This window comes from Cetorhinus maximus, chromosome 15, assembly GCF_964194155.1.
Source record: "Cetorhinus maximus chromosome 15, sCetMax3.hap1.1, whole genome shotgun sequence".
NCBI classification, from domain to species: Eukaryota; Metazoa; Chordata; class Chondrichthyes; order Lamniformes; family Cetorhinidae; genus Cetorhinus; species Cetorhinus maximus.
The window spans coordinates 95002542-95030274 of NC_135893.1; the positions used below are offsets into that span (position 1 = coordinate 95002542).

The following is a 27733-nucleotide window of genomic DNA, read 5'->3' on the forward strand; positions in this document are numbered from 1 at the left end:
CTGGCTCCACCTCACTTCCTCTGTACTGTGGACTTGCACATCAGTCACAGGCTCAGTGTGGCAACTTGAGCAATTATTGTGTGAGACTCTGGTGGATTTTCTTAATATGACCAACTAATTGGCTGTCCTAATCAATGCAAGTCCGTTCTTCATTTCCATATCTTGCTCCTACTGAGCTTTTGATTTTCAAAAAATATTGTAGTTTGAGCAGAATGTACTCAATTTTAAGTAGGCTGATTTGGTGTTTTCGCTATGTTAATTGTGTGTTGCTATGGTGATGAGCAGATTAGTGCAGTCATGCTGTGTTGTATATTATTGAATATGCAGAATGGAAATGTTAAAACTTGCTTGTGTTGACGTCCTGCTCACAAATCATTTGTTTGTGTTAGAAATGAAAGCTAAAAGGTAGTACTAGGTTAATAAAATAAACTAGTTTAAATTTCACACAGTACAAAAGGTTTCAAGTGCTACTAACAATGTCTAACTCTAGACTGAGTAACATAGTTATAATCGGGTAACACGTACAAATTCTATTCAACCCTTCTATATTTAAAAAGTTTACTGTTCATAAAGGCAGATGGTAAAATGAGTAAGTTCACTGATCTATGTAATTAACCACTTTTGTCCAAAACTATGTCAGAATTTTCTGAAGTCATGAAAATATACAACCTGCGTGAAATGTCTGGTCCAACTCGTCGATCCACACGTTTTCCTGCAGCATACACTTTAACCTCGGATAGAAGATTCTGTTTCTCCCACTCTGTGGTGCACTGTCTATAAGCCTTTTAAATGCATAATGTTAAGGTACAACTGTGAATGAATCTTTTTAAGAAGCACCATTTTTTGCCTGCATAAAACTGTAACATTCACCAATGTTTTAACAGTTACAGATTGGAATTGATGGAACATAGAAATGGAAAAGGGGATGGCAAAAATACTGAAGTTAAGGAATATGGGAACGATTGTTCCATTGGGAACAGTGGAAAGGGGGTACGAGAATTTAGGCAAATTTTTAGAAAGATGAAAATGAAAACGCAAAAGAAGGATCGTCATGGCCTGAAACATTTACTGTTTTCTCTCTCCACGGATGCTGTCTGAGCTGAACGTTTCAGCATTTTGTTTTTAATTTTGGCCTTCCAACATCTGCAGTGTTTCGTTTTAGTATTAAAGATGTAGAACTGGGGCTAACATAATGGGTGACTAGCAATCTGAAGGTAAACTGGGGTAAGATTAATATAAATGTTAAGAAGCGATGGGGTTTCTGCAACGTGCCCAAAACGCTTTCTCAACCAGTATGCTTTCAGTCATAACAAGAGACTGCTGTATGTAGTTCTTAAACTTGAAATGGGCCAAGTATGTCATGCAAGAATAGGAGATCAAAGAAACCCTGACCATAGAAAATGAGATTTGATAAATATTGACAAGGAACAGAAACAGTCAAAAGATAAACATGCATGATGTAAGAAATTAGAATCAATGTGTGGATAAAACAATGGACAAATGATGGAAAATCTTAATTATATTCACAGTACAAATTTAAACATATTCCCAAAATGCAGAGTGCCAAAGAGCTGCTACTGGAGTAGAGAACTAATTTTTAAAAAATTAAAAAGATGCATGACAAATTTCAAATGAAATAACAGAAGAAAATGAAGCCAAGTACAGAAAATATCGAGCAAGAAAATATCGAGCAAGAAAAAAGCAAAAGGCAGAGAATGCACGAATTAAAAACCAGCAGTAATGCAAGGTGGTGGTGGTCGTAGTAGGAGGAAAGTGGAGATAATTAAGATGAAGCCTTTTTGAAGACAAAATAGCAAAGATACAGAATGCATCTCAAAACATCTGTTAGTGGGTGGGGGGGGGGGTCACTTTTTCTCTGTTAAAGCTCTGGATTCTGCTATTGGTCACAATGTCAAAATAGAGTGTGGCTAACTGATTAGGGAAAACATGCATTTTCTTTTACAAGCCCTGAATTGGGCCACAGCTGTTCTTTTGGCCACCTTATTGTCAAAATAACATGTCATAAAATAGCATGTAAAGACATAGTGCAGATTCACTAAGGTGAAGGATGGGAAATTATAGTTGAGGGACTTCAGATGCAAGAACTATTTTCACTAGAACAGAGAAGGCAAAGAGGAGGTTTAATGGAAGCTTTTGAAATGGATTGGTTTTAATTGTTGAAGACTATTATGCTGCTCTTCACAATCTTTAATGATCTGGATAAAGGCACTGGGGGAACTGTCTGCAGCTTCACAGATAATGCAAAGAGAAGACAAACTACAGTCAGAAAGGAATAACCCATATCTGGTCCAACCCTGGTTAGGGCTAACATCCTCTATGTGTGTATCATGCAGGATTCCAAACTGAAGTCTATTGAAAGGAGAAAGACCCGAGGTGTCACAGACTTTAGGAAGATGTGATTTGAGGTCAGTTTCAAAATAAATTAGGGTTAGCTTTTGTACATGTAGCTTTTAAATTAGGTTAAGGAGAACCAGTTGACTCTCTGACTTAGTGTGCAACTGGGTTTGATGTCGGGAGTTTTCTCTCTTCACAGAAGGCCATTGATCTTATGGAACAAGTTGATAGTTTGTGCAATGAGTGCAGATTCACTGCAAGCATTCAAAAAAGTTGGTTGAGTTCCAAGCTGTGATTGATATCACAGCCTTGTAAAAAGCTGGTGGGTATGGGACAATCTGTCTCATGATTGTGATAATCTGCACTTGTTTTTGATTGTCTTAGGGGATTGGAGAAGAATTTCCCAGATTTCTTGGCCTGAAATAGCATAGGATATTTTCTACAACCAGAGGGCTGTGGCTGCTTAATTGATTTTTGTATATTCAGGACTGAGTGATTAGATTTTTTTTTCCTTTGGAGACACTAAGGAAACAAGGGATAGGGTAGTTGATGTAAAAGAGCTTGTTTGAGTGAGCCACCCTGTTGAGTGGCTGAAAACAGGCTCAATGGTCTATATGCCTACTCTTATTTCATGTCATGCTGGTGGGTGCAGAGCATGGGGGTCATGATGCTCAGTGTCACTCATGAATGCGTGGAACAGGCTTGATGGTCCAAGTGGTCTTTTCCTGTCTCTTTTTATACGTTTGGATGAATGGAAAGATACCATTTCTTCTGGTTGCGGATTTGACCAAAGTTCACTAAGTGACAGGTTAGAACAATTTTCTTTCATGCAGATAGTTGAAGTAGAGTCCATTCCAATCTTGAGAAAATTGGATAAATTGAAATATTGGGGGAGGGCAGGGAGTGGGATATAGTTTTGGATGCTCTAGTAACTGGTACTAGACTGGTTAACTAAAGACTAGACTAAAAACTGGTACAGGCATTGAGCTTGATTAGTTTCTGTAAACTCTATTGTTTTATAGGACTGCAAATGATTTCAAGAGTGCAAGTTTGCAATCTGCAACAGATGTCTGAATTTTGAAGAAAAATGAGATGGTGCATTAGGAAACAAAACATGGATCGGATGGTAGAACCTCAATGAATTAAGGAGAAAGATTTCGGACTTCAGATACATAAATATTTCCAAATGGTAGATAGGTGGGAAAGTAAAAATATCTGATTCCATGTTTTATAAATGAAACCTTTAAAAGCAGAGCCAAGTCTTAACCTGTACTGATGAAAACCTTCAGTGGAGTATTGTAGTCCATTTTTAGATGTCATTCTTTTAGGGAGGATATCACTGCCATCAAGAGGGTATGGATGACATTTACTTAAAGCCACTGACACCTGGCATTGTCTTATTCCATAAGGTGACACCATAGGGCTCTTTGTTGGAACAAAAAGTTGAGAACTAAAAGTTAGAAGTTATCGAGGATTTTGATCATGTAAAGAGGGGGGAACGCTCTTGTTGCAGAGCATAAATTTATGATCACCAAAAGGACAAGGTTAGGAGATCTTTTTTTTTCAAGTGTAGCAAGTTCTTAGACACAGCACTCCCTACCAGAAATGCTAAGGGAAGCACAATCCAATAATAGCATTTAAACGGGAAGCGGATAAATATTTGCAAAAGGTAAGAAAAACTTGATCTGGGCAATGGGACTTGGGCATCTCTGATTTCTCATGGGCTCAATGGCTATGCTGTGCTGTGCTGCAAAATTCTATGTTCCTGCTTGCCATGTGGCCTTGCAGTGAAATGGCTATTTTCTTTGCTAATGATTCATCCTGACATTACTTGTTTATAGCTTGATGGATGTATATTAAATTGTGTATTTCAAAATTAAACAATTTTAGAAGCATTTTTATTAGTGTATATACTGACTTACAATGCAAATACAATAGAACCTCAACCATCCCCCAAAATGGAGGAGTAGTAGGATCATGGGAGTTTCTAGATTGGAGGGGGTGTGGCAGGAGACCAAGTTCCATTTAGTTTGCCTTCTATCAACCTGGTAGTTACATGTCTGAACAATAATGGATTTTTAAAAAAATTCTTTCGAGTTATCAACAGTCACAGATTGCAACTCTTTTGAGTACAATCACAGTTCTTGGTTTCCGGGAGTGGGACATGAACCCACAACCTTCTGATTCAAAGGCGAGGGTGCTATGAACTGAGCCACAGCTGACACCTCCAATAATAGATTTAACTAATCATGGCAATCAATTGCTGTCAATTGGAATAATTGAATAATTTAAACTTTGAACATCCGAGCCTCCTCACCCCTATACTTGTTTCTAGCTTCTGTTTGGATCAATCATGACATTGAATGGTAGAGTTGAGATGTCAGCTGTGGCTCAGTTCATAGCACCCTCGCCTTTGAACCTGTGGGTTCATGTCCCACTCCCGAAAACCAAGAACTGTGATTGTACTCGGAAGAGTTGCAATCTGTGACTGTTGATAACTCGAAAGAGTTTGAAAAGCTGAATGGCCACCGCCTCCCATTTCTTTTCAATTAACCAATCCATTTTCTAGCATTTATAGGCAAGACCAACATTTTTCCTTTTTTTAATCATATATATCTCCTTGGGAAAATGGCTTGCGGTATAATTCCTGGTTTCTTGGCCTAAAGCTTAAAATTAGAGGCTTGGATAATTATCTGTCAGATACTTACCTAGCTGGATCAAGAGCCTAAATCTGAGGGAGACATTTATTTCAAAACAAAGGTTCAGTTTGTCACCAGGAATTGGAGCTAATTCCATGGAAACTATTGCAGATAATTGAGGTTTGACTGTAAATTAACAGCTTGGCAGGATGAAGAATGTAAAATATTAGTGTAGATGGGAAGAAAGAGGAAAATATTAGCATAGACATGAATAATGAGGAGAAGAAGAAATGGCAGATATTCTCTAGCTGCCATTACCCGTAAGAGCAGCTTTGGCGTAGGATAGGCTTGTGCTATAGCCATTGCCACTGGTTGGGTGATCCTGTTGAGCTGCTGAAGCTGTTTTTTCCATAATTTCAGGAGGCCCTTTCCATCCTTATCCACTTTCACACCAGTGGACCACGTCCCATCAGGGCAGAAGGAGAAGGTCATTTTCTCTGTCTGCTTTCTAAACAAAATTATTTTCACAAGAATTTCTTGTCAAAAGAAGTTGCTTTTTTTTTCCAAAAGTTTAATTCTTCTTGAGAACACATTTCTATCACTCTCTTTTGCATTTGGAATTGATCTTTTAATGTCGATGCGGCACGGAATGAATCTGAAAAGCTAACTCTATAAATTCTCATCTGAGCAGCAGAATTGACAATTGTAAATAAGACACCTATTGTGATCGTGTATGTGGTCATCAGGTTGGTGTGAAACGTATCAAAGATAAAAGAATTCTGACTAGATGTTAAGACTTGTGGGGGAAAGAAAAGAATTGGTTGCTACTTGATCAACTGTTTGACTAATGGTTAAATATTCCTCCCTGATCAACTGAAGAATCTAACTGAATAAGCCAGGGTTTACTTGGGGAAATTAACAAAGCCAGGGTTTTGGGTTGCTTAGAAATTTGTATAAGTTTCTTCCCTCAATGTAATGTCAGACAAAGATTTTCTTGTGGTACACCAGCATTAATGGAGCATAGGAATAGAAAAAGCATTGGAGTTGGCAGTGATTTTGATCTTACTGTATTGACATCTGTCCTGCATACTTATGGCATTGGTTCAAATTCTGCAGCAATGTCACCACAATGGACCTCATGACCCTAAATGAGTTTACCAGTCACTTTCTGAAAAATGAAAGTTAAGCTTCAATTTGTACGAAACAGAAGTTTACATTCTTCCAAGTGGCTATATTATTTTTAAAGAAAAATGGCACCTTGACTTCTCTGTTTCGCTGTTGGTGAATATCTGTACTTAAAATAGTGAAGTTTAACTTACTTGAAAGGGCATCGAGCTATTGCCTTTGTAAGTGTTGCAACATGATCAGCAAACTGTTGCCAGTTCTCTAAAAACCAAACTGTTGTGTGCGTTTGCAACTGTAGGGCCACCTGCACCTGAACAAAAAACAGAAGAAAAGGACAAGCTGGACAAGAGCCAGATCAAAATAAGATGGAAAAGAAGCTGCTGTCATTTCTCACTTCCATCTGTGGAAACACAAATATTACTAGCAATTTTATTTCAAATGGAGTGATTTAAAGACCCTTGTTGTCATAAATACTTGCGATTTATTGGCTGCTTGGTGTGCCTGCCAGCAATCTGGGCTGATTCTAAACCAGACAATGGCTATACAAAATTAAAGCAATTGGTTGTTGTGAATACTCAACTTGCATATTAATGCACAGGGCCCTATTCTTTGCAGACAGAAAGAACATGTACATTGCGCCTGTTTCAGCTAAACAAAATAAGTGACAGCCATTTGCCGACTCATTCCTCAGAGCAATGCCTTGACCAATCAGGGTCAAGTTGCCTGGTTTAAATTTCAAACAATGCCTGGCAGTTAACTGTCAGTCACCATCAGTGGTGCATGCACCATGGCAATGTTACTTGCCAACCAATCAGCACTTTCTTCACATGCAGTATAATTGTTGTTTTCCCCCTTTTTATATTGGTATTCTTGCAAGTGTCCTGATTAGTGTAAGACGAAAAGCTTTGACGTCTTTTTTTCAGCAATACAATTTTTTTCCTCGTTTAAAAACAAGTTATTACATTTACCTTTTAAATCTGTGATCACTACAAGGCAGAAGAGTATGATATGCACAGACAGGAAGTATACTGAGTTTCAATGGAACTTTGTACATAACAAGACTACAATCCATATTGCCTTTAAAAGAATAGGTTGAAATCAAATCAACGCGAGGCTGCATTTGAGTGTTTAAAGACTGTAGGATAAATGGAATTCTGAGGAAAGCAAGTAAATTCATTTTTGCGAGGCCTTGAACAAATAAGGATTGATGTGAAAAAGATCTAGTCTTATTCAAGGCTGACTGTTCCTCAAATGATTGCCATTTTGAATGCTTTATGTATACACCTCACAGCAAAAGAATGGACTAAAGTTAACTCTAAGAAGCCATCTGATGTAAGATAATTTATGGCATGCAAGGTCATTTGGCTCATGTCTGTGCTGGCCACAAAAGAGCTATCCAGCTTAATCCCATTTTCTAAGTCCTGAAGGTTACAGCACTTCAAATGCCCTTGACTACCCTTTCAGGAACCCCACTACCCTCTGGGTAAAAAAAGTTACCTCAACTTCCCTCTAATTTTTCTACCAATTACTTTTAAATCTCTGTGCAGCCTAGCTATTGAATTCCTCTAAGGGAAAATGCGTCCTTCCTATCTACCGTGTTCCTCATAATTTTATACACCTCAATCAAATCTCAGCTCAGCCTCTTCTGTTCCAAAGAAAACAACCCCAATGTATCCCATCCTTCCTCATAGCTAAAATTATCCATTCCTAGCAACAGCCTCCTAAGCCTCCACCGTCCTCTCAAGTGCAATCATATCCTTCCTGTAATGTGCTGACCAGAACTGTGCATGGTGCTCTAGCTGGAGTCTAACTAGTGTTTTTATACAGTTCAAGCATAAATACCCTGCTCTCGTACTCTGCCTTGACCAACAAAGGAAAGTATCCCATATGCCTTAACCTCTTTATCTACCTGCCTTGCCACTTTCAAGTATTTGTGGGAATAGACTCCCAAGGTACCTCTACTTGGCATCCTACCATTTACTGTATATTGTACTGTTTACCCTCCCCAATGCATTACCTCTCACTACTTCTCCTGATTGGAATTCAATTTGGTACTTCTCTGACCATCTGACTAGTCCATTGATATCTTCCTGTGGTCTACAGCCTTCTCAGCTTGGGTGTCAGTGATCGGGGTGGGAGGGGTGGAGGAGAGAGAGGATGGAGTCACCTAATGATATAGCACAGGGGATCCTCATTTGTTATTGGGAGATCATTATCAGGTGTAAAAATGCAAATACACACCTCATCCAAATCTGCACAGGTCAGTTCAAGCTCCCTGCTGACCCAAGACTCCGAATCTTCAACCCTGTTACTTTCTGAATTCTTCGGTCGCTTCACAGGACTGTAAAGCCCTTTTTCCCTAAGTAGTTTAAGAAAACAATTACTGATCTCTGGGAGGCAGCCAAATGGTGCTTTATATACAAGCCTAAATGAATAGGTACCTGTAGTTCCAGCAACACATCAGTCCAAAATAAAATCAGTCTCTAAAATATATCAGAGCGGGGATTTTCCATAGAAAGGGATGTCCTCAGAGGTGGCTGCCTTGGTTCAAAGTTAAGGACTGTTATTTGTGCAAAGATGCACTTTCAAAGCAGAAGACTGAGCTAAGTGTACCTGTGCTGAAAATCAACTTGTCCTTCCTCTCGCCAATTTTTGCACCCAAAATTACTTTTGTATGGCTCCCTGTATGATTTGGGCAGACAATCTCATCATGGATCTTGTCACAACTGCACCTGAGCCTATCTTCTTCTGACATGTAAGTTGAAACCAGGAGCAGGGAACCCTAATTCATCCCTCTTCCATAGCATGCAGATACTGGACCCAAATGTGTTGCTTTCACTTGGCACAAAATTCAAATCTTGGACCTTCGGGTCTATTGGGCTTACTTGCATTTACATCCTAAAATATTGGAGACTTGGGGGCGGGGCGGGGGGGTGCAATGGGAAGAAAATAATGGAGTTCAATTGCATGATCACTAAAATATACAAAACTCACCTCTCCTGTGGTCTATAATCACATTTCATGGCAGTTTCCTGCAAGTGTTGTGCATGTTGGCTTAAAACTGGTCTGTTATTTTTCATGATTATACATTCTATTTATAAATTGGCACTTTACAATTGCTTACAATATGAAATAATATTTACTTAATTTGTTCATGTGTATGACATGTTGGAAGCTTGATGGACCTCTCTTGACCAGGAGAAGCCCTAACGTATAAAGAAAGCTGACACAGTGTTCTGACGCCAACACTGATTTGACTGCATTGAATTTATAATCCCACTTGTTGGGGGGAGAAAGCTTGGCCCCATTAAAATTATTAATTAACAGTAGCAAGTTCAGTGTTTAAAAATAGTCAAACTTGCTATTTGTTAACTTACCTATTCTGCTTCCTTTACAAGAGGAAATATTCTAATGTGACATTTCATTAATGTACCATTTTATTAATGTACCTTTCTCCTAATCAGTTTTAGTCTGTTCTAGTCGTTCAAAATCGCCACGCTTCAGGGTAGCTGCTTTAAATATGCTGGCTCTTAGTCTCCATCAAAAAGCTTGCTGGGGGTTGTTAACAAAATTGTTGGTGTGTATATTTTTTGGTAACGTTTTAGCTGCGTTTTTTTTTCTTCTTTTGTTTTGTACCTATATCAACTTGTACAGATGAAACTGCCTAATCCAAGAAAAAGTTCTTCCCTTATGATTCTGTGGAGAATTATATCATGTGGTATAATACTGCACCAGACAGAAGAGAAAGGTCCTTGTTTCAGCAAAATAATTGTCAAATAGCCATTCTAGCAGAAAAGGAGAAAACAGCGTCAGGGGTTTGGGGATATAAAGGATATCAATTATTCTTCATTGTCAGAAAAGCAGAAAATCTCCATTGTACATAGACCCCAACATAGGAACAAGCGAAGATCATGAGTTATGGAAAATGTCCTCAACTGCTTTATGGAGCACAAGTCAAACTTCAGCCCAAAAAGCATGAAAGTGGAAGATGTACCAGTTACAAAAAAGTTGTCAATTTCTGAAATAAATGTTTATTCTGTTTCAGTTTTAAGTGTGGAATGTGTGTCCAATAATTTGGCAACAAGTCGCCAACAAAGCCACCAGTTTAGTTCACATTTACCTTGTGTAAGTATCCAATCCAATGACCGCTAACGTGGCTGCTCTACGAAGTTGCTTGTCCAGTACTCTCATTATAAAGCTATCAAATGTTTCACAAATGTTTTCAGTGAAAATGCCCTTCATTTTCTGACAAAGGAAGAAAAAATTGCTTTAAATTGAAGCTGTAAAATAGAAATGTTTCATAAATAGTAGTGTGGTGGTGTTTTATTTTAACCCTTAAGTTATCAAAGGAATAGAATACTGGAAAATAATGTACCAGCTTTTACAAGTGATTTTTTTTTAAAAACTGTCATTTGAGTCCTTGACTCTCCTCCGCAATACATAAAGCAGATTTGCCTGTCTTTACCATTATAAATTCAAATAGCTATTGATGATGGAAAACACTTTTGGCACTTGGTGCAGTCTGGGTTCCAATAATTCTCTCAATGCTTTCTGAAAATTTCTTTAATCCAACCTTTTTTTTCTCAAGAACTGAAATTTCTAATGTCCAAAATGAGGTTTTAACCATCATAGTTAAAATTTGAAGCCAGATAGTTTCCTTTACTGTGTTTTGTTAACAGTTAGAAGAGGCCAATTCTAATAGCTTATACCAAGTGATTTATAATTTCTAGCATCCATGAGGAAGAGAGTGATTATAGAGGAAATCAAACAGCTGTTACTTTTTGAAATTAAAATTAGAATGGGGAAGTACACAAGTTGAACTTTGAAGAATTGAGGCAAGCCAATAGGAAGGCAAAGTAGAAGGGCAGAGTGTGGAAGAGAAACTGGTTGAGAGGCCTTCTAGCCTTTTGTTATCTACCCATAGTGGTGTGAGATACCCAAGTATCTGAGGGTCAGTTTGCTTTTAAAGTGCATATCTGTGTGTGTGTGCGCGTACATACAATGCTAATGCATCAGGTTAATACATCTTTAATTGCACTGTTTACGAATTCACAACCCTCTGTCTTTTTAAATGACTTTCAGAACACAAAGAGAGAACTGACATAGTAAAATCACAAACTGAGTTTAGCAAAAGTTGGACATTAAACACTAACAAGCACATGAGAGAGAGCTAGGCTGGCCATAGCCTCATCTGAATGCTATGAATAAAAAGGGAGGACTGGTTTCTAGGCTAAAGCCTGGGATAATTTACTATTAGTTGTCAAGGATGCCATATCTCCAGTCTAAAACAGCTGCAGCTGTTAACAGCCTCGACAGTCAAAATAAGCAAATGATCAGAACACCAAAACCTGTGCAAAAAGGGGCATTGCCTGTGAGGTGTTAGGGCCAGGTAAGAAGAGGTGAACCAGCTCCCCTCTGTTCAACCTCGGTTGGTCGCAACAAAGGTTGAAGTTTATTTTGTTCACAAGGGTACGCCTTTTCCAAATCAGAATGTGTTTAACTATTTAAGCTATGAGCAATAAGGAGCCGATCCAACACGTTTTTTGGAGTCAAAGAGCAAATTTATTGACCCCGAAACCGGAAAAAAAATTAAAAATAAAAACGTGACATCAATTATTCTGCCCTCATGCAATCATTCGGGGAGACACACATACACACACACACACACACCCCAGAAATAAGGCAATATGAGCCCAATGAAAAAATGAAGAAATTTATGGTTAAGTGCCTTTTGGTTGTCCTTGAGGCCTAGATTTTAATTGCTGCTGCCAACTTAGGTTAGCTGGTTCCTTGGATGCGGTCAGATGTAGAAAATGTTGCAACTATTACAAGATCTCTGTTCGTTGGTAGGTTTCTGGTGGAGTTGGCTTCTCGAACCGGGCAACACACTTGTTCCAAAAGAGAGTGAGTGAGCAGCCTTCAGCCTGTTTCGTCTGCTGAAGACTTTCTTCACACCGCCTGTGTCACTTGCAATCTCTCCTCAAGTGGCTAGGCAGTCTTGACTTGAAATACATCACCCATTGTGTATTTCCAAGAGGTTTGGCGTTTATCTGTCTGTACCCATTGTTTCATTTTTAATGTCTCTTCTGTAGATAGTTACGAGTTTCAACGGGTGTCTGGGTTATAGGAAGTATCTCTCTCTCTCTTCACACTCCCTGAGGATGGCTTGGAATGTGACCTTGCATTTTTAAGCAGTTTGTTCTGTCTGTTCAAATCGCAAAATTTCTGATTAGTTGAAAGTTGAAAAGTCAGTATATTTTCAAAAATAAACGGGCATGTCCTCGTGACACCTTCCCGTCACAAAAAAAATGAAATGAGTTTCACTCTCATTTCGTTTCAAGGTGTAAAAGCACAAAAGAAAACAAAAAAATCACTCTCTTAGCCTTGATCTGGATTATCCCATAAGTTCTATCATTCTTTACATTCTGGACAGACCATCTGTAATCACATTCAATCTCTGCAATGTGGGTGATTTTTAGGTGGTATGGCTGCAGAAACACTCTAGTGGAACAACCTTGCATTCTGAGTTTTGAATTTCTCCACAAAGATCAAAGGGTTGTGGTCAGTATAGACGGCGGTCTCTCCGTATCCTTTCAGACATATATCTCAAAGTGTTTGAAAGCCAGTAATAAACCTAGGGTTTCTTTTTCTACTTTTCTGATTATCAGGTTTTTGACTGGTGTCTCTATTCCTGATACCCCGAGGTCAGTAGCATTGATGGCTACTTTAAATGCTTGGTTTAAGTCTGGAGCTGCTAACGCTGGTTTGTTTATTAAAATAGCTTTCAGCTTCTTGAAAGCTGTCTGCCATTTCTCGGTCCATATTACTTTTGCTTTTTCTGTAGTAGGTCTGTCAGCAGAGCCGACTTGCCATAGAACCCGAACATCCCTAAAATTCTCCTGATTTCCTGTTTTGTTGTGGGAATGGGAAACACTACTACTACTACTTGTACCTTTGCAACTCTGGGCAGTACTTGTCCTTGATCCAGCACATGTCCTGGGTAGATCACCTGAGCCTTGGCGAACTCGCTCTTTGTGAGATTGAGCACTGGGTCAGCTGACTGTAATTTCTGGAAAAGGGCTTTCAGTTGCTCTCAGTGAGTTTCCCAGGGTCACTGCACACTAGGGGGTTGTCCAGGTACACTACACAATTGGATAAGCCCGCCACTACCTAGTTCATCAGCCTTTGAGTCCAAATGGCATGAACTGACACCGGTATAACCCATCCAGAGTCACAAAGGCAGAGATTTCCTTTGTGCAGGTAGGTGGTCAAGGGAACCTGCCAGTATCCCTTGAGTAAATCTATCTTTGTAATGTAGGCTGCATTATCTACCGCATCTATGCAGTCTTCCAGGTGGGGAATCGGGTGGGAGTTGTCTCAGGTCACAGCAGAGCCTTGTGGAGCTGTCCAGCTTGGGCACGAGCACAGCTGGGGAGCTCCAGCTACTGCTGCTAGGCTCTATTAGTTGGTTCTCCAGCATGTAGTTAATCTCCTCCCAAACCTGACCAGCTTTTCTGGACCTAGGCAGTAGGGATATTGCCTTATGGGAGGGTTCTCTCCCACATCCAAATCATGTAGAGCTAAAGTGGTGCAGCCTGACTTGTCTCTACAGATGTTTTTAAATGCAGTGAGTAGCCTTGTCAGGTCTCCTTGCTGTTCTGCATTTAGGTGGACGAATATGGTGTCCAATTCCGCTAGAATTTCTGTTTTTGCTGGCCGGACAGTAGGGGGTTCGATGTGGGCCTCACCCACGTCTCCGTTCATTTCATCCTCAATGTTCCTCTTATCCTCCAGGTCTGTTGTTATTGGACAGACCATTACCTGCTTGTCCCCTTCTCAGCTGTGATATTGTTTTATCATGTTGATATGACACAGCCTTTGCTTTTCCCTGCAGTCTGGGGTGTCAATTAGGTAGTTTACTTCCCCAAGCTTCTTTGCAACTCTGTACAGGCTGCTGAACCAGGCTTTTTGGGGTGCACCCAGTATTGGTAGGAGCATTAACACAGTCTCATGGCTGAAAGGTTCAGGCACTGGCATGTTTGTCTAGCTGTTTCTTCATAGCTGTTTGGAGAGTTTTAAGTGTTCTCGGGCCACATCACAGGCTCTCACGAGTCACTCACAGAACACAGTTACGTAGTCTAACATGGAGATTTCCTCCTTCTGTTCTAAAAATCTCTCCTTGATTAGTTTCAGAGGACCTCTCACTTGGTGTTTGTAAACCAATTCAAATGGAGTAAAAGTGGTGGGCTCATTGGGTGCGTCTCTGGTAGCAAATAGAAGAGAACCTAGTTGTGGGGGTACTTGTGGCAGTACGTCCTGATCATTGGTACCACCAGACCCTGAAAACATTCTAGTGCCCTCTGCGACCGTGGGTGATAGACTGAAGACTTCAGTTGGATCACACCCAGGTTACCCATGACTTCCTGGAGTATTCAGGACATGAAATTTGAGCCCTGATCCATCTGGATCTAGGTGGGCACTCCATACAGGGTAAAGAATTGTGTTAATTCCCCCATCACTCTCTTTTGGCATTTATGGTTCTCAGTGGAATTGCCTCTAGGAAGTAGGTAGACACATCCATGATGGTAAGGGTATACTAATAGCCCTTTTTGTTTGAGCAGGAGCTCCACACATTCCACTAACACCTTGCTGAATGGTTCCCCAAAAGCCAGCAGGGGAATCACAGGTACAGGGTTTATTGCAGTTTGGGGCTTTCCCACAACCCGGCAGGTGTAGTAGGTTCTGCAAAACCTTACTACATCCCTGTGGAGGTGTGGCCAGTAAATATTCTGGCTGATGCAGGCTTGGGTTTTTCATCTACCAACATAGCCAGCCATCGGGATTTCGTGTGCGAGCTTTAATATTTCCCCACGGTACCTTGGTGGCACTACGTGGTGGATCACTGTCCACTCCTCGTTTGCAGGTCTGTGAGGGGGTCTCCATTTCCTCACCAGCACCTCATTTTTAATGTAGTAGCAGTCAGGGACTGCCTCTGCCTCAGCTTCAGTTTGGGCAGCCTGAGCTAACTTTTTTAACAATGGGTCGGCTTGCTGAGCCGCAATCGAGGAAGACCTCCTTAGGGTCCTCTAGACTCCTGGAAAAGGTCTCGGATAACCAGGCAGTCTGCAGTGCCTCTTGACGGAGTTTGTCTGGCTGTAGACCGGGTTACCATTCAGTCAGGGAAAATGCCTGGCACTTTCTCCTGTGGCTGTTTTGTCTCTCTGACCTTGGCCGGCTTCTCTGAGATTTCTGGGGATGCAATCACTTTTGATCCCGCCAGGTCATTGCCAAGGAACGGGTCAACCCTATCCACAGGCAAACTGGGGACAACTTCCACCCTCACCGGTCTGGACACAAAGATGCACTCCAGGTTCACCTGGTATGAGCAAATGGGCATGTACCCTTCTTCACTACCCTTTACCAACACCTTGTCACTTACTGCACTCTCTGGTGGAAAGGTCATGCTTTTTCCCAGCAGCAGAGTTTGGCTGGCCCTTGTATCCCTCAGTATCACTAAAGGCTTACTCACCTTGCTCTGGGGAAATAGGTCCACTCTTCCTTCTGCTACAAAATCCTTGTAACTCTCAGGGATTTTTTTTCTCTACAGGAATTTGCTGCTGCAGTCAGAGCCATAGCCTGGACTGCTTGGGTGGAACTCCACCTCTAAGTGCCTAGCTACAACTTTTAATTTTTCCAAGGACAGTACCCTTAACTTCTTACCAGTTATCTCTTCCTGTTCTATGAACGCATTAACATCGAATGTGGACATTTTAGCAGTTCAGACCCAAGAAAACCTTTTGCAGTTTTTAAATTGCTTTTGAAGGAACAATTTACTTTCCCCCTTCCAATTCTTTTGTCAGTCTGTGGGAACAATCACAGACCAGCCCCCAATTTTGTTACAACCAGGTGAGAAGGGGCAAACTGACTCCCTTCTGTTTAATCTCCTCGGTTGATCACAACAAAGGTTTATGTTTCTTTTTCACGAGGATATGTCTTTTCTAAATCAGAATGCATTTAACTGTTTGAGCTGTGAGCAATAAGGAGCCAGTCAAGCAAGGTTTTCTTGAATCAAAGAACGAGCAAATTTATTAACCCCCTAAACCAGAGAAAAATAAAAATGTGATGTCAAGCATTTGGCCCTCACGCAATCATTCAGACACACACACGTATCAGAAATAAGGGGAGTTAGAGTCCAACTTTTTTTTAAAAAGGTAAAAGAATATACAGTTGTGTCCTTTGCTTGTCCTTGAGGCATAGATTTTAAACGTTGCGACTGATTTAAGTTCGCTGGTTTCTTGGATGCAGTCAGATGTAGATGATGTAACGATTGTTACGAAGTCTCAGATCTCAGCTCTGTTTCTGTAGAGTTGGCTCCTCGAACCAGGCAACGCGCTTGTTCCAAAAGAGAGAGAGGAAGAGAGAGAGCAGCCTTCAGCCTGTTTCCTCTGCTGAAGACTTTCTTGACACCGACCATGTGACTTGCAATCTCTCTCAAGTGGCTGATTAGCCTTGCCTTGTGATACTTCACCGATTGTGTAGTTCTACGAGGTTTGGGCTGTTTCTCTGTGGCAGCCACTGTGTCAATATCCAGTACTTTGTATTTTTAATGTCTCCTCCTTAGACGGTTATGACTTTCAATGGGTGTCTGGCTTATAGGAAATGTCTCTCTCTTCACATTCCCTTGAGAATGGTTTGGAATGTGACCTTGCATTTTTAAGCAGTTTGCTCTGTCTCAGTTCAAATGGCAAAATTTCCAGTCAGTTGAAAGTTGAAAAGCCATATTTTTTTAAAATAAAGGGGCATAGCCTCTGTCATACAGGCATTTATTTCATTTTACACTCACCATCTTATCATATGCCAATGGACTGATCTAGTGAAAATCTAGTTTGAATTCCAGGAAGGGGGTTAATATAGACAGAAGATGTGTAAAGCATTGAGGGAATTCAAGAGACACTCCGAGGATGAAAGTGTAGGCTTTTCTGTGGATTTTACCCAAGGTATAATGGAGTAACAGAATGCTTATACCTTGTAAACACTGCTCAGATACTGTAAAGTGTCAAGTCTAATTTGTGCTAAATAAACATTAATCACTGCCATTAATACGTGTTAATATTAAGTCATTAGTTATCAGGGTTTATCAGAAATATATTAGTGGGAGCAAGTGGGAACGGGGGAGTGGGTGGAGATTTAAAGACTGAGTGACATTTAAACAAGTAGTTCAAAGGGAAGGGGATGGTGGGAAAGGGAATGGGTAATGGGAAGGTGAAGGAGGAAGCAGGCAATTATGGAGGGAATTGGAAGGGGATCTGAATGCAGATCCACAATCGTTGCTGGTTCCTGTCCCAGCACACTATGGCCAGAATTTTCAGGTCGGTGTGCGGGAGTGGGCCCGACATGCCTACGCGTAAAATGATGTACGATGATGTTGGGCGTGTGTCCCAACGTCAACGCACGCCATGGCGATATTTTGGAAGGCAGGCACACTATGAGTTCCAAGGCGCGCCCGCCATTAATTAATGGGCCAGTTAAGGCCCTTGAGGCAGTAATTGGAAACGATTTTTCGCAGCCTGTGCGATTTTCAGTGCATCTCATCCATGAGCAGGATAAGAGGGGTGAGTGGGCTCGATAATGCGAGTAGTTATAACTTTAGTTTTTAAACTTATTGCTACTTGCTTGTGTGAACAGGACAACTCCAATTCTCTTCAGAGCTGCTTTAACAGAAAGAACAGGCTTCAGTTCAGGACTCTGGAGGAATCATAACACTTGGGCCCTTGCAGGCATCAGACAGCCTTCCCTTACCCTGGGAATGGGGATTGTGCTCTCCACTGGAGGCACCTCCTCTGAGGAGGAAGAGAGGGCCAGAAGGGGGAGGAGGCCAGGAGCCCATATTCAGCCTCCAGGGGAGCCACCTGTGAGAGGACAGGCGCAGGCACAAGGGACGCAGAGCCAACAGGAAGTCCAAGGCGGAAGGGGCCGCAGAAGACGCCACTATCCTGCTGCCAGGGTTTACAGGCGGCGATGCAGCTACCTCAATATGTCTGAGATGCAGTGCCGAAGGAGGCTCTGTCTCTCAAGGGAGACAGTGACCTTCATCTGTCAGATGATCAGCCCTGAGATCAGCTCCAACTGTGTGGGTGGACACTCCGTGCCAGTGGCGCTGAAGGTCACAGTTGCCCTCAACTTCTATGCCTCCGGCTTTTTCCAGGGGTCAGTGGGTAATTTTTGTGGAGTCTCCCAATCAGCTGTCCACAGTTGTGTCAAGCTGGTGACAGACGCTCTGTTCAGGCGTGCACTGACTTTCGTTCACTACCGCTCAGACGAGGCCAGCCAGGCAGAGCGAGCCAGAGGCTTTGCTGTGATTGCTGGGTTCCCCCATGTCCAGGGTGCTATAGACTATACACATGTGGCCATCAAGGCGCCAGCAGGTGAGCCCGGTGCCTTCACCAACAGGAAAGATTCCACTCCATGAACGTGCAGATAGTGTGTGGTCACAGGATGCAGATTCTGCAAGTTTGTGCAAGGTACCCTGACAGCTCTCACGACGCCTACATCCTCAGACACTCCCAGGTGCCGAGGCTCTTCAGTGCTCCAGCCCGGCTGGATGGATGGCTGCTGGGTAACAAGGGCTATCCCCTCAAAAGGTGGCTCATGACACCTCTCCGCCATCCAAGAACAGAAGCTGAGCAGCGGTACAATACGAGCCACGGCACCACAAGGGCAGTAGTAGAGAGAACCATCAGTCTTCACAAGATGTGCTTCCGATGCCTGGAGGGCACTGCAGTACCCCCCAGATCGTGTGTAACTGATAGTGGTTGCATGCTGCGCTCTCCACAATCTGGCGCTGGAAAGGGGGGACGCAGTGGAGGAAGAAGATGTAGACGCTGATGTTTTGGCTGCAGACGAGTCCAGTAGTGAGTCCGAGGATGAGCACATTCAAGAGAACACTGAGAGGGTAGACACTGACCCGGGCAATCTCCAGGGAGGCAGGGAGACCCCGGAGGCTTTGATCCAATGAACCTTCAGCTAGCCCATCACAGATGAACCTTCAACACATGCCAGGGCTGCAGGCTCCATACTCGATACCTGAGAGCAACATTTGCCGGGTCAAGAACATTAACTATGTGCCTTTTCGATAAAGCTCAATGACAAATAAGTCACTCATAACATCATGGGTTCCCCATCACCTGCAGAACTAATGAAGCATCCAGAGGCTTGTTGAGAACCAAAACATTTAATGATTGCCAATTTGCATACAGAAATAAAAGTACACTAAAAGGTATTGAACAGCACACCAACTTAAAAACAACTTAAACGTGAGGCAAAAGAAAACCACCAGTGAGAAGTCCATGTTGTGCCTAAGGTGCCTTACGCTTACATTTACGGGTGCTATGTCTAGGTGCTCATCCCCGCTGGCACCAACATTGGAGACAGCCTGCTCACTCTGCTGTCCTGTTGGCCTTGATGACCTTGGCGGGCGTCCTCTGGCCCGTGGAGCCTGTGCTGGTCCCGACTGGGAGTGGCCGGTGGCAAGGCTGGCATCTTCCCAGTTGCTGCAGCCTCATCAGATGCCACAGTCACTGGCAGAGGGTCGGAGGAACTGTTACTGTCATCTGGAACGCCCTGAGAGGAATCCGCAGAGATGATAGGCAGCTCATGCGCCAACGTGAGGTTGCTTTGGACCTTCCTGCTCACCATTGATGGATGGGCACCTAGCTGAGATATGGGTGCCCAATCCATCTCCCACACTGATGCTGACCACCCGAGGTCAATGCCACTGTGAGGGCTTGCAGGTCCGAGCGCATCCCCAGGAAGCCCTGATTGTTTTCCTGGAGGAGCCTCTCCATGAGAGTCACCACTCTCTCCATGGAGGAAGCAGTGCACTCGGCCATGAGGGTCATTGCATTGCTCAAGTTCCGCATGGACTCCTCCATCACGGAGACTATGGCACACATTCCCTCATGTATCTCCGCCAGATCCTGCCGCACACCCTGCTGGACTTCCAGCATCTGCTGCCTCAGGAACGACTCCAGAGGCTCATCATCAGCCACCGACTGAGCAGGTTCCTGGTCTCAGCATTCCTCTGGCTGCCAGCACCCTGGGCATTCTCTGTGTCTCCACCTGCACCTCAAGCGAGTGTGAACTGCCCTCACCGCTGTGCACCAAGATACTAGCCGACGATCTTATCCCCACCGAGGTGCTGGTGCCTGCCTGGCTGAGAGGGTGTGACGTTGGTGTGCTAATATCTTCTGGGCCCTCAGGGGTCAGCGGCGGTCCCTCTGCCTCCTGAGTGTGGCTGTGCTCCGGAGAGGCTGAAAGGAAGAACAAGGACATTTGATTAGTAGAAGTCGTCACGCTGTTAATCTGCATGCCTGGCACCCGGATCAGGATGCGCTCCTCCTTTCATTATCAGTGGGAAACCCATGTTGGATGCTGAAGTCAATATACAGTCAACAGTGGAATGTTTGCACTGACGGACATTGTGACCTCAGTGCATGGCACTCTTACCTCCCCCGGCACCCCAACCTCACCGCAGCCGGTTGACCTGAGCACATGGCGTCTCTCCAGCTTCAGTGCCTCCTGTTCGTATCTGGTTATGATGAGAAGGTGGGGCTGCCCTCCGCCAGTCTGCAGCCACTCTGCACTATTGTGTGCTGTCTTCTCCTGAAAGGAGAAAGGAGCATTGATTAGTCCACCCTGTACCTTCATTGCCATTGCAGCCTTGCCACCCCAACCTGAGGGAAACCATGCAGGGCTCATCCGATTCCTGACCCTGGAGCCGCCATACACTCACTCCCAGCAGCCAGGGCTGGCCCCCTTCCCCAGATGCTGCCTCCATCACATTTACCACTCACATTCTAAGACCTTCCAAACCCATGAACACTACCACCTAGAAGGACAAGGGCAGCAGATAGATGGGTACACCGCCACCTGGAAGTTCCCCTCCAAGTCATTCAGCATCCTGACTTTGAAATGTTTTGGCGCTCCACCACTGTCACTAGGTCAAAATCCTGGAGCTTGCCCCCAAACAGCACTGTGGGTGTTCCTGCACCACATGCAGCGGATACAGAAGGCAGCTCAGCACCACCTTCTCAGGGAAAACTAGGGAAGGGCAATAAATGCTGGCCCACCCAGCGAAGGCCACATCCCATGAATGAATGAATACAAAAACAAAATTCTGAGTTGGGGGCGGGGTCAGGGCAGGAGGGGAGTGCCAGGGGGGGGGACTACCTAACCGCTGTGCTAAGTGACCCACGCCATCACAGTACTCACCCTTCCCAATCGTAAGAGGTCAATAAACCGCTTGCGGCACTGCACCCGGGTGCGTCTCACCACATCGTGGGAGCTGACCCTTTCCGCCACCTCCTCCCAGACACGTTTTATTATGTGGGGGGGGGCCTCCTCCTCCCATCCCTTGGCACAAGGGTCTGGCGACATGCCACCCTCCTCCTCGAGGAGGGCAGCGAGGCACTCATCCGAAAACCTCAGGGCCGACTGCCCCGCCGACCTGCCTGCCCGCCTGCCCTGGTCTCCGAGGACACTATCCAACTTCCTCCTTCAGTGGCAGCCTTTGGACGTCTGCCTGCATCGTTTTTGAATAGGCCGCCGGGTCGCCATTGGACCCGGCGATCATTGCCCCCCCCCCCCCCCCCACCACTGGTGCCCGCCCCTTCCCGCTGATCTCGGGAGCCGCGATTCACGCTGGGCAGGCCTTAAGTGGCCCGCCTGCCTAAAATGGCAGCGCAGAGCCAATCGCGGGTGGCGACTGGCTCCACGCCCGCTCCATCCCAGCCCACCTGCCATAAATAAAATCCTGGCCTATGCCACGTCATGCAGCACTACCCATTTGAAAGAAAATAGAGGGCAATGGAAAAGGAAAGGGAAAAGCAGAAAGAAGTGGCAAGTAGAGAAAATGAGACAGAAACAGCAACATAAAAACAGCAGAGACAGACCGTACTTCCTGACAAAATGCTGGAAACACTCAGCAGGTCTGGCAGCATCTGTGGAGAGAGAAACACGGTTAATGTTTTGAGTCAAAAATGACTCAGAATTATATTCTCTGACACTGAGTGCAATGCTACAGGTGATTGATTATTTATTAAAGATCTTATCTGTGTGCTCCCGACTGACTTATTCCAATAGCCATTTTATTATTAGAACAATAGCATGTTTATGTTGATTTTTCTTTTCAAAGGTTTTTATATGGCTTGTAACACATAGCTTGGACTCATTAGTAGAGGTTGTTTTTCCACTTTTACTAAAGAGGATGAAAATATTGTGGTTAATGATTATAGTACAACGCAAATCTTAGTTTACACACTCCCTAATGTGAAAATGCATTCAGTTAGCTACATTTGCTTAAACATCTGAACTTTAACCTTTACCTGTTTATGTGACCAGACCATCTTGAGAAAGTAATTTGGTGAAAGCAGCACCAAAACTTGATTTTCTTCCTTGGATTTGTACATATTTTTAGTCTGAAAGCACAAATCACTTGTTACCAAATATGCACCGATTCAAATCTCATTCGTGTTTGAAAATATGCCTTGATGATTACAGAGCAGACCCTGACGAAAATATTCTACAGCTTTCCTCGGTGTTTCATCAGATGTGGTGGGGTGTGCTTCAAACTCTAAACTGCAGAAACCAGGGTAACAACTTGTGAAAATTGAAAAAGGACAGCTCAATCTGTCATTAAATAGTAATAATATACTGGAGCTGCACTAACCGTGAGTGATGACAGCCCAAATGAAAGACTTCAAAAAGCATCCATTCTTTAATCAACCCGCCTATTATCATATTCCTGGTAGAGTTCAGCCAGACATCCGTTATTATTTAAACACACCAGTATGGAGAGAAATCTTCCAAGATCGCTCAATAATTAAAGTGAGGAAAATTCAGAATTGCATTTCATGTGTAGAAGGCATCTGTTAACTGCCTCAGAGACATGGATAAATTCAGTGCCCAGGACAACAACCGGGGGCTAAAATTTGCCCGAACATCCTTGGATCATTGAAGAAAACAAAAAAAAACAGCCGGATGCTCAGTCCTAAAAGCTACCGAGTAATGACTGCTAGAAAGTGCTTCAGTGTCGATGTCAATAGCCCAGAAAATCAGCCAAGCCCATGGAACAGAACACTAGCAAGAGGAGTTAGGGGATAGGAAGTGGGAGCACTGGATGAGGGAAAAAAATAACTTTCCAGCTGTTGGAGTAATTTGGCATTCAAAACATGTTTTTGAAGTTTTATTTGTTAATGAGGGAGCTGTGATCCTCAAAAAATAGAGCAAAAGACTGAATTAGCACCAGTGCAGCAAATATTTCCTTTGCTGTACAAGAAAAAAAGCAGACAGATTGTAAATTAACCTGTGGCTTAGTCTGGATTCAGTCGTTCCTTGTGGTAAGATTCTTTCTTCAGGGAGAAATGACATGGTTGCATGTTGGGGAAGAAGAAGAAAGTGATTCAACTATAAAATGATGGGGGTTGTATCACCCTTAGCAAGATGATACCCCCAAATAACCCATACAGGTGAATAGAGAATGTCCTGTCTGAAGGACCATGCTAAACAATAAGAAAGGGATAACTTGTATTTATATCATACCTTTTATCCTGAAGCTCTTCACATCCAATAATGTATTTTATGAATTGCAGACACTATTGTAAGCAAATGTGGCATCCAATTTGAACACTGCAATGCCTCACGAACAGCAATGAGATAAATTACCAGATAATCTATTTTATTGGTTTTGATTGAGGGAGAACTGTTGCCAGGACAATGTACCTCCCCCCCACCACTCCCCTCACCACAGCTCTTCCACAAACCATATGAGATCTTTTTTTGTCCACTTAAGAGGCCAAAAAAGACCTTAATTTAACATTTATCTAAAAGATAGCAGTACTCCCTCAGTCCTGCACTGAAGTGTAAGCCTGGCTTTTGTGCTGAAGTCTCTGGTTGTGGGACTTGAACCCACACAGTTCAGAAAGGCAGAATATTACCACTGAGCTAAGGCAACTGAATGATAGTCAAATGGGAAAAAATGCAATTAGAAGGAACAATGTTACATAAATTTTGTTTTGTTTCGAAGAGTAGGCTGTTATTATAAGGATTTGTTTTTAAAGAATAGCCACTTTCAGATATAAACGACACCAGAATGGAAATGCTAAATCCCCTAACATTATTTGGCAAACACAGATTATTTGGTTGGGTACATTACCCTGTAAGGTCTTTGCATCCCCTGTCAGCTTAGAAGTTATTTTTCTTTTAAATTAATGCCATTTTTTGAATGTCACTTCCACTGCAGTCCATATAGCAGCTACAATCAGGAACTAACTCCCTTTTCTGGTTACTATCCAGCTACCCTATAACATTACAAGTGCCTTTGTTATCCTCATGTCTAGATATCCTTTTGTTACAACATGGAAGGATGTTTCCTATTGTAGTAGGTTCCATTATTTTCCTGTGCCATTTATAACACAAAATGTCCCATGTGAGATGTGTAAATCTATGCAAAGTGATGAGGTGGGGGTGGCAGGAGCTCAGAGAATCAGTGCAGTAGTTCCCAACATGTTTTACAAGTATAGAAAAAAGAGTTATGAATACTCTTCAAACAATGGGAGTGTTTAAGGCTGTGGTTACATTGCATTATCCATCAGAGACCAATAGCTGCAGTGAGCAACAGTGTCCATTCGTACAATGGGACGCAAACCTGCACTGTCACTGTTCAGAATGGACCCTGAAGATACCTGCTTGCAGACTCACAGAGCTCTGCTGTTAGCTGGTCAATATGAAATGTTCGGAGAGCACAGGTTGGAGACATTTGCTTTCTCAACTTTAAAAAAAAAGAACACAACTTCAGTTTAAAGGTGTTCAGGACATCCAATAACTCTTGTGCTGTTTTCAACATATTATTTGACACCACATACTCCTTAATATCCCTTAATGACCATACCTCATTGCTGTTTGTGGGTGCTTGCTGTGTGCATGCTGTCTGCCACCTTTCTTAACTCACAACACTGGCTACACTTCAACAAGTATTTCATTAGCTGTAAAGGATACCCTCAGATTGTGAAAGGCGCTATATAAAGGAAAGGTGGTCTGTCTTTATTTGGTCATGCACAAAGCAGCATGAGAGAGTCTCCCCCAACGGGTCTTGCAATGTTGAGTCAGATGAGGACCTGAGTCATACTGTCACCACTGTGCAGTGTGGCAAAAGTGACGCTCCACCTCCCACGCTGGGCATTTGAAAACTAAGGCAATTTTGGAAAGACAGGTGAACTGTCGTGCACATTGTCAACTCACCTCTTCAGACAAGTCACCGAGCACCACTTCAGGAAATTCTCTTCTCCATGTAATAGTGGAAGGAACTGCCTGAGGCTCAATGGTGTATTCTGATTCCAGCGAGTTCAGAACGTCAAGCAGAATGTATCCACCCGTATCTTCCAGGATAGCTAGGGGAGGGGAGGGCAACAGAAAACAAAAACAGCTCACATTTAAAATGGAAACATGATTAATCAACTCAAATGTCAGGTACTTTCTCAAGAAGTCTCGCTAATTGACATAAGAATAAACTGCACCTTTGTTTTTGTTTCCCATATCCACTGGTTCTATACAAATGTAGCGATAATATACCCCCCCCACACCCCAAAGAGGCTGATCAGAGCCTGAGTGGATGCTGACTACAATTTCACACATTTAACACAATCCGAGGAAGGAGGAGAGGGGTGGGGGGTGGAGAGGAGGGGGTGGGGGAGGAAGGGGTGGGGGGTGGGGGGGTGGAGAGGAGGGGGTTGGGGGGGGTGGAGAGGAGGGGGTTGGGGGGGTGGAGAGGAGGGGGTTGGGGGGGGTGGAGAGGAGGGGGTTGGGGGGGTGGAGAGGAGGGGGTTGGGGGGGTGGAGAGGAGGGGGTTGGGGGGGGTGGAGAGGAGGGGGTGGGGGGTGGAGAGGAGGGGGTGGGGGGTGGAGAGGAGGGGGTTGGGGGGGGCGGGTGGAGAGGAGGAGGGGGGTGGGGGGTGGAGAGGAGGGGGTGGGGGGGTGGAGAGGAGGGGGTGGGGGGGTGGAGAGGAGGGGGGTGGAGAGGAGGGGGTTGGGGGGGTGGAGAGGAGGGGGTTGGGGGGGTGGAGAGGAGGGTGGAGAGGAGGGGGTGGGGGGGTGGAGAGGAGGGGGTTGGGGGGGCGGGTGGAGAGGAGGAGGGGGGTTGGGCGGTGGAGAGGAGGGGGTTGGGGGGGGTGGAGAGGAGGGTGGAGAGGAGGGGGTGGGGGGTGGAGAGGAGGGAGTGGGGGGTGTGGGGAGGAGGGAGTGGGGGGGCGGATGGGGAGGAGGGGGTGGGGGGGTTGTAGAGGAGGGGGTGGGGGGGTGGGGAGGAGGGGGTGGGGGGGTTGTAGAGGAGGGGGTGGGGGGGGCGGGTGGAGAGGAGGAGGGGGGAGGGGGTGGAGAGGAGGGGGTTGGGGGGGGTGGAGAGGAGGGGGTTGGGGGGGGTGGAGAGGAGGGGGTGGGGGGTGGAGAGGAGGGGGTTGGGGGGGGCGGATGGAGAGGAGGGGGTTGGGGGGGTGGAGAGGAGGGGGTTGGGGGGGGCGGGTGGAGAGGAGGGGGTTGGGGGGGGTGGAGAGGAGGGGGTTGGGGGGGTGGAGAGGTGGGGGTTGGGGGGGTGGAGAGGAGGGGGTGGGGGGTGGAGAGGAGGGGGGTGGGGGGGTTGTAGAGGAGGGGGTTGGGGGGGGGGGGGGCGGGTGGAGAGGAGGAGGGGGGTGGAGAGGACAGGTTACAAAGCCGCTAAGCTCTCCTATCCTGAAAAGATGGGTGGACAATAAACACAAAGCAAAGCCCGGGGTTTGAAGGTAGCGGCCGCTGCTCCTCCCCTCACCTGGATCCACACACACCCTCATGTACTTCAGGCACTCCTCCGGGCGGATGTATTTGAGGGCGACGTCGGCTGCCTTCCGATCATGTTTCTCCAGCATCTCGCTCTCCTCCGCAGCCCTCCGCTCCCGCCGGAGGATCTCCGATCCCCACTTGGCCGCCCGGGTCTCCTCCGGGCTGCAGTGCTTGCTCTGCCCGGGGCCGGGGCCGGGGTATGCCCGGCGCTGGGCTCCGCTCTGGCTGCAGCTGCCCGCGGCGGACGTCCCCTCCCCTGCGCTCCCGGCTGGAGGAGCCTGGGCACCACCGGCCCCGGAGCAGAGGAGCTCCCACTCCGCCAGCGGCCTCTCCGCCGCCCCGAAAGGCCCCCAGCAGAAAGAGCCGATGGCCGGGTACATTGTCTGGAGCCCCGGAGCCCCGGAGTCCCGGACCCCCGCCCTCTCTCGGTCCCGGTGCGATTCAGCGGCGAGCGGGCGCTCCGCGGTGCAGAGCCCAGATAAACATGCTACAAAAGCAAAACAAATCTCTCATGGTCACAGCACAACAGCGACCTGCCCCCATTGCTGCTTTTCATGGCTCGATCCGTTTTATAGTGAGTGGGTGTTGCTGCTGGTGTGAAATTAACAAACACACAATGAAATTTCAGGACGTCCCCCCCCCCCAAAACGCTGTTAAACCCACAAAGGGATCCCGCTCCGTCTGCAATCCCACCAGGTAACCAAGCTCACACCGAACAATCCCCCCCACCCCCCTCCCCTCCCCTTCACT

At 44.8% G+C, this 27733-nt stretch overlaps 1 protein-coding gene across 2 annotated transcripts; it reads right to left on the reverse strand.

The window, feature by feature from the left end:
- eme2 (essential meiotic structure-specific endonuclease subunit 2) lies at nt 1-27733 on the reverse strand. 2 transcript variants are annotated; one of them, XM_078559006.1, is made up of 8 exons: nt 26973-27733; nt 25416-25564; nt 22502-22594; nt 10240-10364; nt 8361-8478; nt 6314-6429; nt 5313-5502; nt 1-782 (listed from the first exon to the last, which is right to left on the reverse strand). In XM_078559006.1, the coding sequence occupies exons 1-8, from the start codon at nt 27361-27363 to the stop codon at nt 612-614; spliced, it is 1353 nt and encodes a 450-aa protein (XP_078415132.1). In that variant the 5' UTR covers nt 27364-27733; the 3' UTR covers nt 1-611. The 2 variants fall into 2 exon arrangements, with proteins under 2 accessions (XP_078415132.1, XP_078415133.1); XM_078559007.1 differs by lacking the exon at nt 5313-5502 and having other exon boundaries at nt 7-782.